The following is a 16,254-nucleotide window of genomic DNA, read 5'->3' as shown; positions in this document are numbered from 1 at the left end:
TTAGTTCGGAGCATTGGACTGAAAGGTTTTTTCTTCTTCTTTGTATTAGCACAACATTCAGAAAATGTTCCTCTGATCCAGAAGTACAGTGAAGTTTGCGGTCGGGAAGCGACAAAGTGTATGAACAGCTGCAGGCGCCAGCAGCACATTAACCATCAGATGTCAGCAGCCAGTTGCTGGCAGCTCTCTGCTTCAATCAGGGCTGTGAAACCACAGCGTGCGTAAAAACCGAATGATACGCAATTCCCTCACAGCGACGGAGACACATAAACTTCCTGTTATAGCCCGGCGTGAACACGGAGGGCTTTTCTCCGAAACGAGAAAGCGCGTTTTGAGGAAAGCGCGGCGGCCGCCGTTTGGAGCTTCCTGGAGTCTGGCCAGGCTGGGCCTTCCACTCTCAGGAGACGTGATCTTTGTTCTGCAGCGTGTCATGTACTAGCAGCTGCAGGAGCTCGCCGATTACCTAACAAGGCTTATAAAATTGTTAAAAAAAACTCCCAACGAGATCGGGAAAGCCTGGGAGAATATTGAGAAAGAGAGTCCTTTCTCTTCTACGGCGTCATCATCCATGAGGAATGAAATGTGACGCCGGCTGTCAGGGCTGGTTTGGGGAAAGTGGCCGCCAGTCAGCCATGGTGCAGGCAGAGTGTGGATGACTGATTAGAGGGGCCGTGCTGGAAGCCAGCATAAAAGGAGCCTGACCTTTTATGAATTCCTGAATATGTCAGGAAAATTTTCTTTGGTAGTGAGATTTCAGTCTACATCCAAACACCTTTGAAGAGCAAAAGTGGAGCCTGCTGCACAACCAACAAGAATGCAGTGAGTGGTTTCTGGATGGTAATTCAACAGCAAAATGCTTGTCTTTTCCAGCAGCCGTTGTAAAGCACACACAGCGAGAAAACCAGATGACCAAGTCAATGTGCAACATTACACTCCGGAGGTTTTAGAAATGGCTCCTTTTTCCAGACACCAAAAAACATGAAGTTACTGCCAAAACCTAAAACTCCAATGGATGTTCTTTTTTTTTATTATTTTTTTTTATTAGAAGCAGTAGAGACTCAAAAGAAAATATAAAAGTGAGCAAAACGTGAACATTAGCTCGCCGTTAAGCAGGTGAAGGGTTATCCAGGTCAGGGCGCCTTTTGGCTCCTCTGACGTCTCCAACATTGGATTACGCCGCTCTTTCAGTCAGGACTTAATCACCTTCCGAAGCACAGTTCTGCCACCTCCCATTAGGCACCCGAGGCCCAAAGAGCCTCAGAAAGCCGGAGCAGCGGCAGACAGACACGCGACATAACACTTCAGCACCAAAACCCAGACACCAGCAACCTCAGAACCTCAGATTCGCTCACAGAAACCCCTGGAGGAAGGAGGTGGACTCAACCTGCTGGGGCTGATTAGGGTCATTTCAATTACTCCCGCTAGCGATTAGACTCAGCCCAATCTGGCGCGATGGGAGGAGGGCCGTGGCTATAACTTGATACACAGCTAGCCTGCTGAGCTGATGACCTTAGTCAGCTTCCATTTGGTTGAGAAACCAAATGGGAAAAGTCGTCAAGAGTACAGAGTTCATTCCCAATTCCCCTCTTAGAGAGCAACACTATCAATCAGTTGCAGATCTAATATCTGCAACTGATTAAGACTTTTATTATTTATCACTAAGGGTGCCACTCAATTTTGTTATATTCTGGAGACATGACCACAAATAAAATATTCGTATTTCTTCTTTGGGAGTTTCAACAACCACCTCTTCAATTTTCTGGAGCAGCTAGCTGTGCTAGCCTGTTAAAATTAGCTTCACAAGAACAAAAGAAACAGATTCAGTTTTACCAGTGTTATTGTTTTATGTGTAATCTCAGAAAATGTGCCACAAAATTGAAGTCTTCACAGTAAATTAAACAGCAATTTTTCTAACTTCCTCCCACAGCCAGCTGTGCTAGTTGAGCTCTAGCCAGTACGCAAACAGAGATGAGAAGCAGAGATTTTTTTTTCTTTTTCCTGTCGTCCAGCAAGTCTCAAAACTATTTTTAACGTATTTTTTATTTTATTTTTTACAAATCTTCTGCAGCAGCTAGCAGTGGTGTAATGCTAATGCTAGCTTCGCTGCGTGTCTTGGTGGAACTCCAACTGCATTCCAAAAAATACATATTTCTAAAAATCCTAAATGGTTTTCAAACTTTTTAATATGTATAAAAGTAAAAAAAAATAAAATAAAAAAAAAAGAAGTGCATTCAGCACCAAACTCAATGTAGAACCAGCTGAAAACACAGCATGATACCACCACCACCATACTGCATCACCATGGTGATATGAAAAGCCTTCATTCTGCAGCAAAAAACGTCAAAGCCCACAAATCCTCCTCAAGATCAAAGATGGACACATTTCCGTCCATCCCTGATAAATCGTCCTTCTCCTCCTAGCAGAAAGCGGGACTGATTTGCTGCAGCGGACGTCGCGTGTCGCCGGGAGACCCAACACCGGCTTCCAGCACTTTACAGTGGACCGGAACCAAAGAGGCGGCGGCGCAGAGTCACAACCGGCTCGAAGCGTTTGCGGCTCAGACAACAGGTCTGGCAGTCGCGAGGCAACAAATCGCAGCTGATGATATATGCACATGGATGCAAACGCGGCTGGCGTCCCTTCCCTCCCTCCACGCACAAACTTTCCCGTCGCCCGGACCGCCAGGCGCCAAACTCCCGACATCAGAAACAAACCAGAAACAACGCGGTTCATGCCTTACCTGCAGTGTTAAGCTGCTGAGCGGCTCTGACGCTAAAATCCGTGCGTGTGCGTGTGGAGCTGCAGTCACAATGAGCCCGCGGGGCCAGCCCTCCTGCAAATTCCGCTACCGTAAAGCCTCCAATAGGCGCGCAGGGAGAGGGAATCCCGATTCAAAGTCGCTGCAGCATCACTTGGCAGACGTGCATCAGATGCATGCACCAATGCATGGAGACTGGGCTCTGAAACGTGGCCGCTTCCGACTTCAGAAAGGAGCCCCCGCTCTGCAGAGCCGGACGCTGGGCGTGGCTGTTGCTGAGGAGAGATGGAGAGAAGAGGAAGGAGGAAGGGATGGAGGGAGAAGGGGAGGGGAGGAGAACAGAGGAGCTACAGTGTCCTGCAGGTGAGGCGTGGCGGGGATGTTCTCAGTCTGCAGCTCCTGCCGCACATTCAGCAGCAGGATGAGTCAAAATGCAAATTCAGAAAACCTGCAACAAAGAAATGACAAAACATGTGTTTTGAATCACAAAAATATCCTTTATTTTTGTCCCACAATGGTGAAATCTCTGTGCACCATTAGCAAAGTGTCAGGCAATAACAGTGAATACATTCACACAAAGAAAAAACATTATTTTTTTTTTAATTCAACATAAAAACCGTGCAGGTATACAAAAAATACTCCACTCCAGGAGAATTTTAAACTGAGTTGATTTAGTGATTTATGAGGCATAAAGTTATTTTTATTATTATTCACCGGAGAGGCAACAGTTTTCTTTATCCGTGCACGATGGAATCAAATGAAAAGCCATTTCTCTCTCTGCTGACAGTCAGCGCGCTGGACTGCCGCCACCAACTGGCGGAGAGCAGAAACTACAACTTCAAAAAGCAATTTCAACCCAAGTTTTTTAATTTGCAAAAAACAAACCTGCTAACAAGTTGGAACATATAATCGAGATGCAGACATTTTTATTTCAGATTGGCACAAACCTGAGACACAAGGCAAATAACAGATCAGTTAACAGAAGTCTCACCTTTTAGCATATTTACCTAAAATAATCAGACTTTTATTCAAAATTATTTACGTCAGTCAGATGTGATATAGTCCAACTACAGTACCATTTTTTCAACTATATCCCTAATTTTCTTGGTGCAGAGGGAGCATCAAACGTTCCTTCAGTCTCACTTCTGGTTCATGATGCCACGTGCGATCAGCTCCTTCATGATCTCATTGGTTCCTCCATAGATGGGTTGAACCCTGGAGTCCACAAACGCCCTGAAACGCACACAGAGTCAGGCTGAAGCAGATATCACTCAGGCCCCCACCACTCCCAAGCTACTCCACCTACTTTGCGATGGGGTACTCCCACATGTAGCCCCAGCCTCCGTGGAGCTGCAGGCAATGGGTGGCCACCTTGTTCTGGAGCTCCGACGCCCTACAGGTGACAGGCTGGCGGTCAGTGGCTGCTAGCCAGCAGCGAACCATCTGCTAGCACAAGTTTCTCACCAGAACTTGGCCATGGAGGCGGTGGTGGGGTCCAGGCGACGCTCTGATAGGAGCTGCAGGCAGTTGTCCATGAAAACACGACCTACGCAGATCTCTGACTTCAGCTCTGCCAGCTTGTGCTGCACGGTCTGAACATGTCAGAGGACTAGTTTTTAGTAAGAACTAAAGAATTTGAAGCAAATAAAGCATCTTTGGAAGAAGGTGGATAACATTTGCATGGCAAGCCAAACTGAAGGCCTCTTCTGTAAGGATACAGTTTAATCCACTTGAAGTGGAGCTATGTGCTTTAGATGAATCACCTCATTCTCACTGTTAAGTATGGTGGAAGATCTGTGATGCTGTGGGCCTACTTTTTCTTCAAGGTTCCAGGGAATTTTGCTAGGCAGTATGGCTTTGTGTCTGAATATATTAGAATTATGCAATAAAGACTATTCAAAGAATTTTAGGAATCTTCACCGGGGCAGCCAATAATTATCTTACATGTCCACAAAAGACTGGTTGAGGGTTTAACTGGAGGGCCAACACAAACTCTTATAGTTGAGCAGTCTGGTCCTGCTCAAAATTTGCCTTGCAAAAGCAGAAAAAAATCCCGGACAAGCCCCCAAAATATTGGTATTCTCTTTGGTTGCTAAGCCCCGCCCCCTGCTCAAGTGTGTGAGGGGAATTAAACAGACCTGGAGGTGAGTAACAGTCTTCCCAAAGGCCTTCCTCTGCAGAACGTAGTTCCTGGTCTCCTCGAACATAAACTCACAGCTGGATATGGCCATGTCAGCAATCAACAGACGCTCCTGGCAGCAAAAGCTATCACTGAGGGTCAGGGTTCAGGAGGACGTGTGTGTGTGTGTGTGTCTATGTTCAGACCTGTGGCAGTTCATTCATCAGGTAGTAGAAACCCTTGTTGAGTTCTCCCAGCAGAGCACTGGCTGGGAGACGAACGTCCTCAAAGAACAGTTCTGCTGTGTCCTTTTAAATAGATTCAGACCAATTCAGCATCCTGACGTTGAGATGTTCTCAAACATGAAGTACAAGTTGCGCTACCTGCGCCTTCAGGCCGATCTTCTCCAGCTTCCGGCCCTTCTGGAAACCCTTCATGCCGTTCTCCACCAGGAACAGACTGATGCCGTGGGCCGCCGTTTTTGCCTCACGGTTGGTAACTGTGACGACGACCACCACGTCTGCCATCCAGCCGTTGGTGATAAACACCTGAGAGGAAGAACGCGAATGAAGCCGATGGCGGCGTCCAGAGGAACACCATCAGCTTTACCTTGTTCCCGTTGAGGATCCAGTCACTGCCGTCCTTCTTGGCGTACGTCCGTACTCCCTGGAGGTCGCTGCCGCGGGAAACCAACGGGTTAACGCCTTGTCTCACTGGTCAATCTGTGACATAAAAAAGGAAGTGGGACTGCGTCCTCACCTGCCTGCACCCGGCTCCGTCATGGCGATGGCGCCGATGTGTTTGCCAGCAGTCATGGAGGGAATGAAGTGCTCGATCTGTTCCTTGCTGCCGTAGTTCACAATGTACGGCATGACGATGTCCGAGTGCAGAGCGAAACCAGGCCCGGTACAGTTACAGTACATTCTGAAGAAAGATGGTCAGAAAAATGGCAGCATTTTCAAAACTCCAATTGCAATACACTCAGAGCAGGAAGTGTGGACTCACTGCTCCTCCCAGGTGATAGCGGCAGAAAACGTGTCCCCTCCGATGCCGCCGTGCTCCTCCGGGATCATCACTCCCAGCAGGCCTTGCTCTCCGGCCTTCAACCACAGCTCCCTGCTCACCTCGCCTGCCTTTTCCCACCTGGGAGCGCAAACAGGGAGTCAAAGGGAGGAAAACCTCTCCTGACGCTTGGCTCCTGCAGCCACCTACTCCTTGTGGTGCGGCACCACTTCCTCTTGGAAGAAGCGGCGGACGCTTTGCCGGAAGATGTCGTGGTCCTCGCTGAAGATGCGCCGGGTGCCGATGTCCATCAGGGTTTTGGCGGTGGACGTCTCCGGTCGGACGGAGGACACAGCTGACCCCTGCTGCTCGGCCTGAGAGTGCTGCTTCCTGTTCAGACACACAGACCAGAGCGCACCGAAAGAGAAAGTTTCCCCACAGCATGATGCCGCCACTACCTGTGCTTTTGCTTAAAGGTCAAAAAGTTTCACTTTAAAGCAGAAAAAAAAATCTCAAAATTTTCTCTTCCACCAAATGAATTTTGCATTTGTATTGTTAGAAATAAAGTTTTAAGGCACTGTTGACGTCCACTGACGTCACAGCGAACTCTGAGCGAAGTGTGTCAAAGGTTATTGGGCGCTATTTACGGCCCAACTCTGAATTAAATAGAACATTTCACAATTTACTGCAGTCACAGTGGCGTAAAGTGTGACTGCAGTAAAACACAAGTCATAATTTCGCGTGAAAGACTGTGATTTTTCTCCCCAGAGCAGACACTTTGTTTTTGGTAGCGAGTGAGAGAGGAAGTGACGTGGGTTCACCTGACAGCAGCTGCGGACAACACCTGTCCTCCCCGTCCAGAGACATTTCTAAGTCCAAAAACGCCCGACTGGAGAATCTTCCTCAGAAACATCTTCGACCCACACGAACACAAACACGGAGACGCGCAGAGATCGTCTATCTCTTGTGAAGACTGATCACTCGCTCGCTTTATGCAATGAATGCCGCAGAGATTTTATTTTTTTTTAATTACTGTTTTACTTAAACTAGCACACATATTTGCAGTTCACTATGAAATTTAATTAAGTAAACGAACATTTCACGTAATCTCACGTTTGTCCACATAAAAGCAGCAGAGTGAGACCTCTGGTTCTTCTGCACTCCTTCTGACTCTTCTTTTAGGAAAAGAAACAGGCGGGTTCTTACTGCATGCTGCCATCTAGTGGTAAAAACCAAATACACGTCACTATTCTTATCTACATCTACATGACTGAAAAACATTAAAATAAATGATCTAGATTTATGTTATATGCAACATTATTTAAAGTGTCAACGAAAAATAAATAGTTTAGTACATTTTAAATATTTTTACAGAAGGTTTATCCAAAGCACGAATTTAGTAATAAATTTAAATTGAATTTAAAATATACTTTTGAAAAGTGCACCAAAATAGATTTTTCAAGAGTATTACAAGTATTTTTTTAAAATTGATTTTGTATTTTTAATACAATTTTAATAAATATAACCATTTGATAACAAACAAAAATGTTTTTTTCAGAAAAGTACAGTATATTTAAAATATACTTCAATTTATAGATTTTTTTGACCAAGACAGAGGAAACAGTACTATTAAAATATTTTTTTAATTCAGTTGAATTTTGGATTTAAGCATGACACATCAGATTGTTATTTTGTGTTCTTGTTTTTGCTAGCAAGAAAAGATGAGAAATTAATTCAAATCAGTTTTCACAAACTGACTTCTATGGTTTATCATAACTGTCCTAGTTCAAGTTAGCTGGTTTATCTATTGGTTTATACCAGAACAAATGGTCTGAAAACAGAAAATATCATGGGAATTTTCTGTCATCCAGAATAGGCCAAAAACTTCAACAACAGGGTGTAAAGAAAAAAAATCAAGAACATGTAACAGCAAGATATCAAAAAAACTTCATATTTTGTTGTAGACAAGGAACCAAAATATTGATTCAAAAAGAAAAATCTGTGTTTTTTGCTTCCCTTTGGGGATTTGAATGCAGAGAACCAGCAGTGCTACCAACTGCAGTAGCTCTGAATGAGTTGGCTAAAAAAACATCACAATGTGAACACTTTATATCCGTCGACAAAGACTATTGATACGTTTTTTTGTTTGAAATTCTGCAAAACTGGTGGCCTGATATTTCCAGTTTTATCCACAGCTTTCTCTCCAGTTTAAAGCCGTTATGAGGACCGGTGGTGAAACATGAAACTGCTGTTGCGCAAGTTATTCAACAGGTTATTGCTAGGCAACCACTGAATGAGTACGTTAGTTGAGCCTGCTGGTCAGCAGTCTATTCTGTCGGACAAAGGGAAATCCAGGAACCTGAAGTGTACAACAACCCAAAGCCAAAACCAGGATAGAGAGGTTCAGTGAATGCGGTGCTGAAGGTGTGGAGGTGGACCAGGGAGCTATGGGAGACTTTGTAGAAGGACAGAGTACCAGCAGGACAGTCCACATACACAGCTATTCTGTTAGAGACAGAGGACGATGATGCTGAAACTGTTGTTTCAGCTTTATTGTGAAGGACAGAAAATACACCATTCTCAGAACACCTCAGACTCCAGGAATGGTCATTCCAGGCAAACAGACAGTCGTGAGTCTTTCCTTTCCTTTGAATCTTTTTGTAGCTGACCGCTACAAGAGCCTGGCCTCCCCACTCCACCTCCCAGTAGCCACGACCAGACAGGCCACCGCGACACAAAAACTGAGGCGGAACGTCAAATCTGTCTGGGTGGTCGGGGTACAGCTCGTCTTCCGCCACATGCGTCACTTTCCGTCCATCACCAGAGATTCTCATCTTTCTGCTCACTGTGTTTGTGTCGATGGAGAGCTGACAGGAGTCTGATGGAGACGGCAAACAATCCAGACGCTGTTCAGGATTTTTCACTCATTCATTTTTTTGTGTTTTTTTTTTTTCCTGATTTCTAAATCTGGGCAGGTTTGTAATCGTGAATTAGATAGGAAAAAAAAAGGACTTACACTTCCTCAGACCCGGGGTCAACCACTGGACTCCAGCGGGCTCCACCCTGAATAAATAGAAGTAGGGTCTAAGACATCAAATTTTTAGTTGTTTTATTATAAAACTATGATTAAAAAAAAGAAAAGAAGAAAGGCCAATCAAGGCTTGAGATTCTACAAAAAAACAAATTGCCTGAAAATTTGCTTTCAGTCAAAACTGAATAAATTCAGCTGAACGTAGCAGGTAAAAACAGTTCAAACTAACAGGTAATAAAACACTTGGACACTCTGGGATACACAAACTACCAGATGTTCCCTCTTTGTACTTTGCTTCTTCTCTACCTTCATCCAGCCTTTCTTTTAGGAAATCTTTCAAACGCTACTGGAGAAGAAATATGGTTCCATACTTAAACGTAGATCACGATATGACTTTAAAAAAAAAGAACAAAACCAAGATTCCAAGGACTTGGATGCGGTTGTTGGTACTTATTTTGCTGCAAACAGTTTTCGACAGATAAAGAAATAAAATAAAATAAAATAAAAAACACTTTCTGTACCTGAGATTTTCTAGCGTGCAACCAGGATCCTCTAGGTGAGCAGAGAGAACCTCAACTCCCGTGTTTCCTGGATGATTGTAGCTCAGGTCCAGCTCTCTCAAGTGGGAGGGGTTAAAGGTCAGAGCTTCACCCAGAGCCAAACAGCCTTCCTCTGTGACCAGGCAGCCAGATAACCTTCAGAGTATACCATATGATAACCATGATTAAGTATTTCTCTTTGTATTCTACCTGTAATGAGTGACCCTCATAAATTTCCAGTCAATAGAAATATTAGAAATAATTTGGCTTCCAGGTGGGACTCAAGCTTGTATACATTCCATATATTTGTGTTTCGCTCTCTATGTAGCTCATAGGAAAACTAAAGTGAAATTATCCCTTCAGACTAGCCAGAAGCAATTAGCAAACACCTGTTGGAAATCTGCATCAGCCGATCTCGTGGTAGGAGCTACTTCTCAGTGCAACGCTGGTAAAAATGTTGCTAAAGGGTGAATAGAGGAACAATGTGGTTCAGAAAGAGCAGGACTGTCTTAAAGAGAGACTCCTTTGAGCCCCAATTTCAAGGCATCAAATTACAACACCACATTTGAAATTTTGAAATTTGAAAATGTACCTCAAAATTTGGAGTTTGCAGGTCGGAGTCTTCAGTCCAGCAGCTACAAGTTTTACTCCTGCATCCTGCAGGTTGTTGTTGCTCAGGTCCAACTCTCTCAGGCAGGAGAACGCAGTGCGGAGGACTGTAGACAACGCTTCACAGCTTCTTACCGAGAGGTTGCAGACACTCAGTCTGCAGTGACAAAAACCAGGCTGGTAAATGTTTCTTTTTAATGTAAAAAACAACAAATGTGTTTGAAGGGAAGTTTGATGATTTACAAAGCTTTGCTTGAGATTTTGATGACTGGCAGCAGCCTTAGGAAAGCCTCTTCGGATGCAGAGTACTTCTTCAAGTCGAACTCATCCAGATCTTGTCCTGACGATAGAAGGATGAAAGCCAGAGCTGACCACTGAGCTGGAGACAGTTCATCCGTGGATAGACTTCCTGAACTCAGAGACTGTTGGATCTCCTCCACAAGAGAACGATCGTTCAATTCATTCAGACAGTGAAACAGATTGATGCTTTTCTCTGCAGACACATTCTCATTGATCTTCTCCTTAACATACTGAACTGTTTTACGTCTGGTTTCTGCGCTGCTTTTTGTCTGAGTAAACAGGTCAAGCAGGAGACTCTGGTTACTTTGCAGTGAAAGACCCAAAAAGAAGCGAAGGAACAAATCCAGGTGTCCATTTGTACTACCTAAGGCTTTGTCAACTGCATTCTCATGGAATGATTTTTGTTCCTTTGTTTCTGAGGTTGGTTGATCTATTTGCATCATGTTGACTCCAGAGTTGATGAAGGTCAGATGGACATGAAGAGCAGCCAGAAACTCCTGAACACTCAGATGGATGAAGCAGAACATCTTGTCCTGGTACAGACCTCTCTCCTCTCTAAAGATCTGTGTGAACACTCCTGAGTACACTGAGGCTGCTCTGATATCGATGCCACACTCTCTCAGGTCTGATTCATAGAAGATCAGGTTTCCTTTCTGCAGCTGATCAAAAGCCAGTTTTCCCAGAGACTCAATCATCTTCTTGCTCTCTGGACTCCAGTGCGGATCTGATCCAGCTCCTCCATCATACTTGACCTTCTTCACTTTGGTCTGAACCACCAGGAAGTGGATGTACATCTCAGTCAGGGTGCTGGGCAGCTCTCCTCTCTCTCTGGTCTCCATCACATCCTCCAGAACCGTAGCAGTGATCCAGCAGAAGACTGGGATGTGGCACATGATGTGGAGGCTTCGTGATGTCTTCATGTGGGAGAAAATCCTGTTGGCCTGCTCCTCATCACTGAATCTCTTCCTGAAGTACTCCTCCTTCTGTGGGTCAGTGAACCCTCTAATCTCAGTCACCATGTCAACACACTGAGCAGGGATCTGATTGGCTGCTGCAGGTCGTGTGGTTATCCAGAGGAGAGCAGAGGGAAGCAGATTCCCCCTGATGAGGTTTGTCAGCAGAACATCCACTGAGCTGGACTCTGTAGCATCGGTCAGGATGTCTTCGTTGTGGAAGTCCAGTGGAAGTCTACTCTCATCCAAGCCATCAAAGATGAACAGAACCTGGAAGTGTTCAAAGCTGCAGATTTCTTTGGTTTCAGTAAAGAAATGATGAATCAGTTCCACCAAGCTGAACTTTTTCTCTCTCAGCACGTTCAGCTCTCTGAAGGTGAATGGAAATATGAACTGGATGTTCTGGTGGGCTTTGCCTTCAGCCCAGTCCAGAGTGAACTTCTGTGTTAAGACTGTTTTCCCGATGCCAGCCACTCCCTTGGTCATCACTGTTCTGACTGGTTCATCTCTTCCAGGTGGGACTTTAAAGATGTCTTCTTGTCTGATTGTTGTTTCTGGTCTGTGTTGTGTCCTGGATGCTGTTTCAATCTGTCTGACCTCATGTTCATCATTGACCTCTCCAGTCCCTCCCTCTGTGATGTAGAGCTCTGTGTAGATCTGGTTCAGAAGGGTTGGACTTCCTGCTTTAGCAATCCCCTCAAACACACACTGGAACTTCTTCTTCAGGCGAGACTTAAGTTTAGAACCAGCTCCTGCAGGTGTTCCTAAAGTACACAACACACAGCCCATCCTATAAGTTCAACTGTCCTAAAGATTTCTAATAACAAATTTTCTGTCATTGAGACATCAGAGTTCACAAAGTTTACTGGTCAGGTGAAATTTGCAAAGCAATCCTCTTACTGCTCTGGAGACGGTCAGCCAGCTCCTCCTGCTTCATCCTTCTCAGGAAGTTCAGTGTGATCTTCTCAAATGCCTCTTTGCTGTTTCTCAACTCCTTTTCGAATGGATCTTCCATTACATCCTCATTTTCTGTCTGCAACGATGGCGGTTTATGGTGACTCAGGACCTTGTGCATCTTCTTCAGCTCATTCTTCACAAAAGTGACAATGTTGTTCTCCAGCAGCTGGAACAAAATAATAGGGATCTATCAGACTGAAATCGTTGGAATGATCAAGAGTCATTATCACTTTTACATATGCGTGGATCATTAGTTGTTTTGCATTTAACAGTCTTAGCCTTCTGCTGTGTGTGTGTGTGTGTGTGTGTCTGTGTGTGTGTAAACTGATACTATGTTGGGATTTGTGACTCACCCTTACGAAACATCTCTGGTACAAAATTGTCTCGACTCACAGTGTTCCATCTCCAATGAGAAGAACTGTGTGCAACTAAGTGCAAAGACAATAACTTGTTTTTTTGTTATCCACTCCCTTCTTTCCCTAATAAAAGACAAGCTCCAAGAGAAGGTTGTCAAAACACACAGGTGAGCAGCTTGTAGAAGCTGCTCACTGTGGCTTCTTTCGCGAAAGCCTTGGCTGAAGAACAATAAACGATGTGTCTGGTTCCTTTTATGTAGGTTGAGAAAATGCTAATTGGAAATCATGGAGTCAAACGTCATGTCCAGGTTGGACAGATCGACAGTCATCTGGTCTACAAAGTGGTGGATGTAGAAGACTGTGGACAAAACCAATGGAAAAGTAGTAGTTGTTCATGTACTGACCATAAATATCAAGTCCAACTGTGTCTCATGCTCCTGGGCAGACGGATCACTGGGAACCTCTGAGCTCTGCTGTTCCACACTGTGGAGGGCAGTAACAGTTCAGTGACACTTCATCTACCACAGACTGTTAAAAAAAGGGAATTTGTGTTGAACGAACAATGAATCTTTTTGTGTTTTGTGATGGCGCTTTTAATTGTCCAGTATGTTTGGGCTGCATAGTGGGTTAGAAAAAATATTGGGTTCTTTAAGGGCCATGGAAAAGATATGACAACCTCAAAAGAAGACACTGAGCGTCCTTCACCAAATGGAAACAAAGTAGCATCAGATTTTAGCAGTTGTAAGATTTCACTTATTTTTGGCCAAAAGCCGTAAGTTAGCGTGTTTGTTTTGGTTGTACTCCACTTCACATGCATTCAAACCACACCAAAGTTCACTTCAAACAAACCCGAGGTCTGAGAAGACGAGAGTTTGCTTTTTGTGGTCCACTTTAGATAGAAAATGAACCAAACTTCCTAGAGAAACAAATGACGGTTTGATTAAGCAGACTGAGCAGGACTGGTGTGATTACAGCGATACACACCATGTGCCATCGACTGTGCAGTAATTTGGTGGAGGAGATGCAGAAGTTCCAGATTTATCAACAGTCTCTGCTAACTCTTTAAGACCCCTGGTAAAACCCCTCAACAGAATCTGCAAGACTTTGCTCCAGATTCATTTATCAGTAGTTTTTCCTAAAGAATGTCCCACTAATATGACACGACTTCCGGTGATTATAACCCTCACAGCTCCCACTGGTTGCTATATTGACAGGAATCCCTGCCCTACACACCATCATGGCTCCATTGAAACTGTAATTGCTTGAAGGCAAACTAGCGATGCATTCAGATGCAGGTTACCTCTTTGCAGATGATCTGAAAGTGATTTCAAGGTCCTTGGAAGCATCACTTTGGAGGGACACACAGCTGGATTTAGCCACAGGACCAGGATCTGCTTCTTCCAGTAGTTTCCTGTACATGAAGATGGTGGAGTGATCTGACTGCTTTAAGGTGGAGAAAAGTCCTGGACAGGTAGAGATGGTGATCTCACATCCGAGGTTTAAGTTGAAACAAAAATATCGTACGCTGTCTCGTTCACGTTCAACGTTATTAGAGCATTTGGATGCAGGTTACCTCTTTCCAGCTGATGAGGGATCAGATCTGAAAGTGATTCCCAGGTCCTTGGAAGCATCACTTTGGAGGGACACACAGCTGGGTTCAGCTTCTGATTCAGACAGCGTTTCTTGTACTTTCCTGTACACGAAGATGGTTGAGTGATGTGGCCGCTTTGAGACGGAGGAAAGTCCTGAACAGGTAGAGACAGTGATCTCACCTTTGGTTTTCATGTTCTCCACTCAGATTGGTTCTAGAGGGAGGAGCTCTGTTCTCACACTGATCCATGCTGCTCAGTTCACACTAGTTCACACACCTTCTGCCTTCATCTGAGGAAAAAACAACAGCGTAGACACGAGGCTGCAGACGCATAATGATGCAACAACATTTCCATGAAGTGGTTAAAGCATCAGACTGATGACTTGGTGGCCATTGTGTGAATTACTCAAATACAAGAAAAATAGCCTTTAGGACAGTGATGTCAAAATATGCCAGAAAAGTACGTTGGTAGACATCACTTGTTAATTCCTGCTGTGATACAGGGTTAGGGTGATTTTTACAGAAATACACCTTTAAGCTGTTTCCACTCAAGTGTGAGGAGCATGAGTTGTCTGACTAAGCTAACAGCTAAAATAGCTTAAATGACCCATAAACCTCGTCCTCTCTGTGTCGTAGCTAAACGTCTATGACTGAAAACTGGTTAAAACAGCAGAAAAGCATCACAAACTATGTACATTACCCCTCAGATCGAGGCTCAGCTGATGAAATCGTTCTGCTTCGACAGAAGATGGAAACTGAAAGTGAACCTGTGCTGAAAAAAAAGAAATAAAGAGGTTTGGTTACTCACTCTGTCAAGGTAGATTTCATCACAAGTGGGAATAATTCCTTATTGCAGGACTGGTACTCCATACCTGTTGTCATGGCAACAGAAAGTACAGATTGCGGCAATACTGAGATGGAGGATACAAAGGAGAAACTGAAAAGGAGGAAGTGGCCTCCTATTATGTTATGGATAAAAGTTCAATTTTCTGCTTCTTGGGAATTGATGAGATTTTGTTTTTAAGTTGCATTTTAAAACGGGGCACTACAACTTTTGCTTAAGCATCAAGAAGTTTCATTTCGAAGCAGAACAATTCAGCATATTTTCTTTCCACCTCACTGTGTTAAACCGTTGAATAAAATACAGAATTTTGTATTTACGTTGTTAAAGATACAAGTTTTAAGGCGCCAATATCTAGCGACGTCACAGCTAACTATGAACGAAGTGTCGAAGGTTATTGCGACCTGTTCACGACCCGACTCACTTTTGTCACAGCGTGACGTAAAGTGTGACTGCGGCACAACGCACGAGATATTTTAGCGTAAAAGTGATTTCCCCCCTTCTCAATAGGTAATTAGCTCCAGGTTTGTCTGGCAGTGAATGAGAAAGGAAGTGACGAGTTTCACCTGGCAGCAGCTGCGGATAACAGCTGTCCTCCCCGTCCAGAAACGTTTCTAAATCCAGAAACCCCCGACTGTGGAGAACCTGACTCAGAAACATCTTCGAGCGACACGAACGCGGAGGAGCAGAGATCGTCTCGCTCACGTGAAGACAGATCACTCGGTAAATGCGAGTGATCTGCATTTTCCGACGGATAAATGCAGATCCGTCGGTGAATGCAATAAATGTGGTGGAGACTATTATTTTATTTCATGTTTTACTTGCGTCGACACACGTACTTGCAGCTCGTTATGAAAAGTTCACGAACATTTAATGTCTTTAAGAGTCCACAAAAAAGAGGAGAGTGAGACCTCTCGTCTTTCTGTATTCCTTATTCTTCTTTGAGTTTGAGTAGAAGACACTCAATCTAGTGGTAAAAACTAAACAAACATACCTATTTTGGATCTGATTTTCAAGTAATTAAAATATAAATCTTAAAATATGCATGGTTTTATATGTGATTGTGATTATAGTGACAGTTGTTTTTTCTTTTTACTTTACACTGTATTTACTTCATCTTATGACCACAAGGGGGCAGCTGTTTTCAACTTTAACTGGGAAACAAAAGGTGCTGCTGGTGTTTAAGAATTAGCTGAAA

The 16,254-nt window shown here is 44.1% G+C and overlaps 2 protein-coding genes across 2 annotated transcripts; both read right to left on the bottom strand.

The window, feature by feature from the left end:
- Nucleotides 1-3,234: 3,234 nt before the first annotated feature.
- acadl (acyl-CoA dehydrogenase long chain) lies at nt 3,235-6,901 on the bottom strand. Its single transcript, XM_055059038.1, has 11 exons — nt 6,701-6,901; nt 6,090-6,269; nt 5,883-6,020; nt 5,637-5,801; nt 5,487-5,553; nt 5,261-5,425; nt 5,084-5,185; nt 4,897-5,010; nt 4,223-4,350; nt 4,065-4,151; nt 3,235-3,991 (listed from the first exon to the last, which is right to left on the bottom strand). Exons 1-11 carry the CDS (start codon nt 6,790-6,792, stop codon nt 3,898-3,900), a joined length of 1,332 nt encoding a protein of 443 aa, XP_054915013.1. The 5' UTR covers nt 6,793-6,901; the 3' UTR covers nt 3,235-3,897.
- A 624-nt stretch (nt 6,902-7,525) lies between these two features.
- Nucleotides 7,526-16,232, bottom strand: LOC129378621 (NACHT, LRR and PYD domains-containing protein 3-like). The gene is made up of 11 exons (XM_055058975.1): nt 14,916-16,232; nt 14,397-14,505; nt 14,198-14,317; nt 13,925-14,035; nt 13,029-13,107; nt 12,212-12,434; nt 10,302-12,075; nt 10,042-10,215; nt 9,432-9,605; nt 8,896-8,942; nt 7,526-8,757 (listed from the first exon to the last, which is right to left on the bottom strand). Exons 2-11 carry the CDS (start codon nt 14,462-14,464, stop codon nt 8,207-8,209), a joined length of 3,321 nt encoding a protein of 1,106 aa, XP_054914950.1. The 5' UTR covers nt 14,465-14,505; nt 14,916-16,232; the 3' UTR covers nt 7,526-8,206.
- Nucleotides 16,233-16,254: the final 22 nt, after the last annotated feature.

This window comes from Poeciliopsis prolifica, unplaced genomic scaffold (assembly GCF_027474105.1).
Source record: "Poeciliopsis prolifica strain line A6 unplaced genomic scaffold, Auburn_PproV2 SCAFFOLD053, whole genome shotgun sequence".
NCBI classification, from domain to species: Eukaryota; Metazoa; Chordata; class Actinopteri; order Cyprinodontiformes; family Poeciliidae; genus Poeciliopsis; species Poeciliopsis prolifica.
This window is presented reverse-complemented; position numbering and strand designations above follow the sequence as displayed.

Excerpts from the sequence above, each read along its gene's own strand:
- acadl (XM_055059038.1), bottom strand. The coding sequence starts at position 6,792 with ATGTTTCTGAGGAAGATTCTCCAGTCGGGCGTTTTTGGACTTAGAAAT. Across the intron at positions 6,270-6,700 it reads TTGTCCGCAGCTGCTGTCAG|GAAGCAGCACTCTCAGGCCG; the intron begins GTGAACCCACGT and ends GTGTCTGAACAG. Across the intron at positions 6,021-6,089 it reads GTGGTGCCGCACCACAAGGA|GTGGGAAAAGGCAGGCGAGG; the intron begins GTAGGTGGCTGC and ends TTGCGCTCCCAG.
- LOC129378621 (XM_055058975.1), bottom strand. The coding sequence starts at position 14,464 with ATGGATCAGTGTGAGAACAGAGCTCCTCCCTCTAGAACCAATCTGAGT. Across the intron at positions 12,076-12,211 it reads GGCTGACCGTCTCCAGAGCA|GAACACCTGCAGGAGCTGGT; the intron begins GTAAGAGGATTG and ends TGTGTACTTTAG. Across the intron at positions 9,606-10,041 it reads TGCAAACTCCAAATTTTGAG|GTTATCTGGCTGCCTGGTCA; the intron begins GTACATTTTCAA and ends TATACTCTGAAG.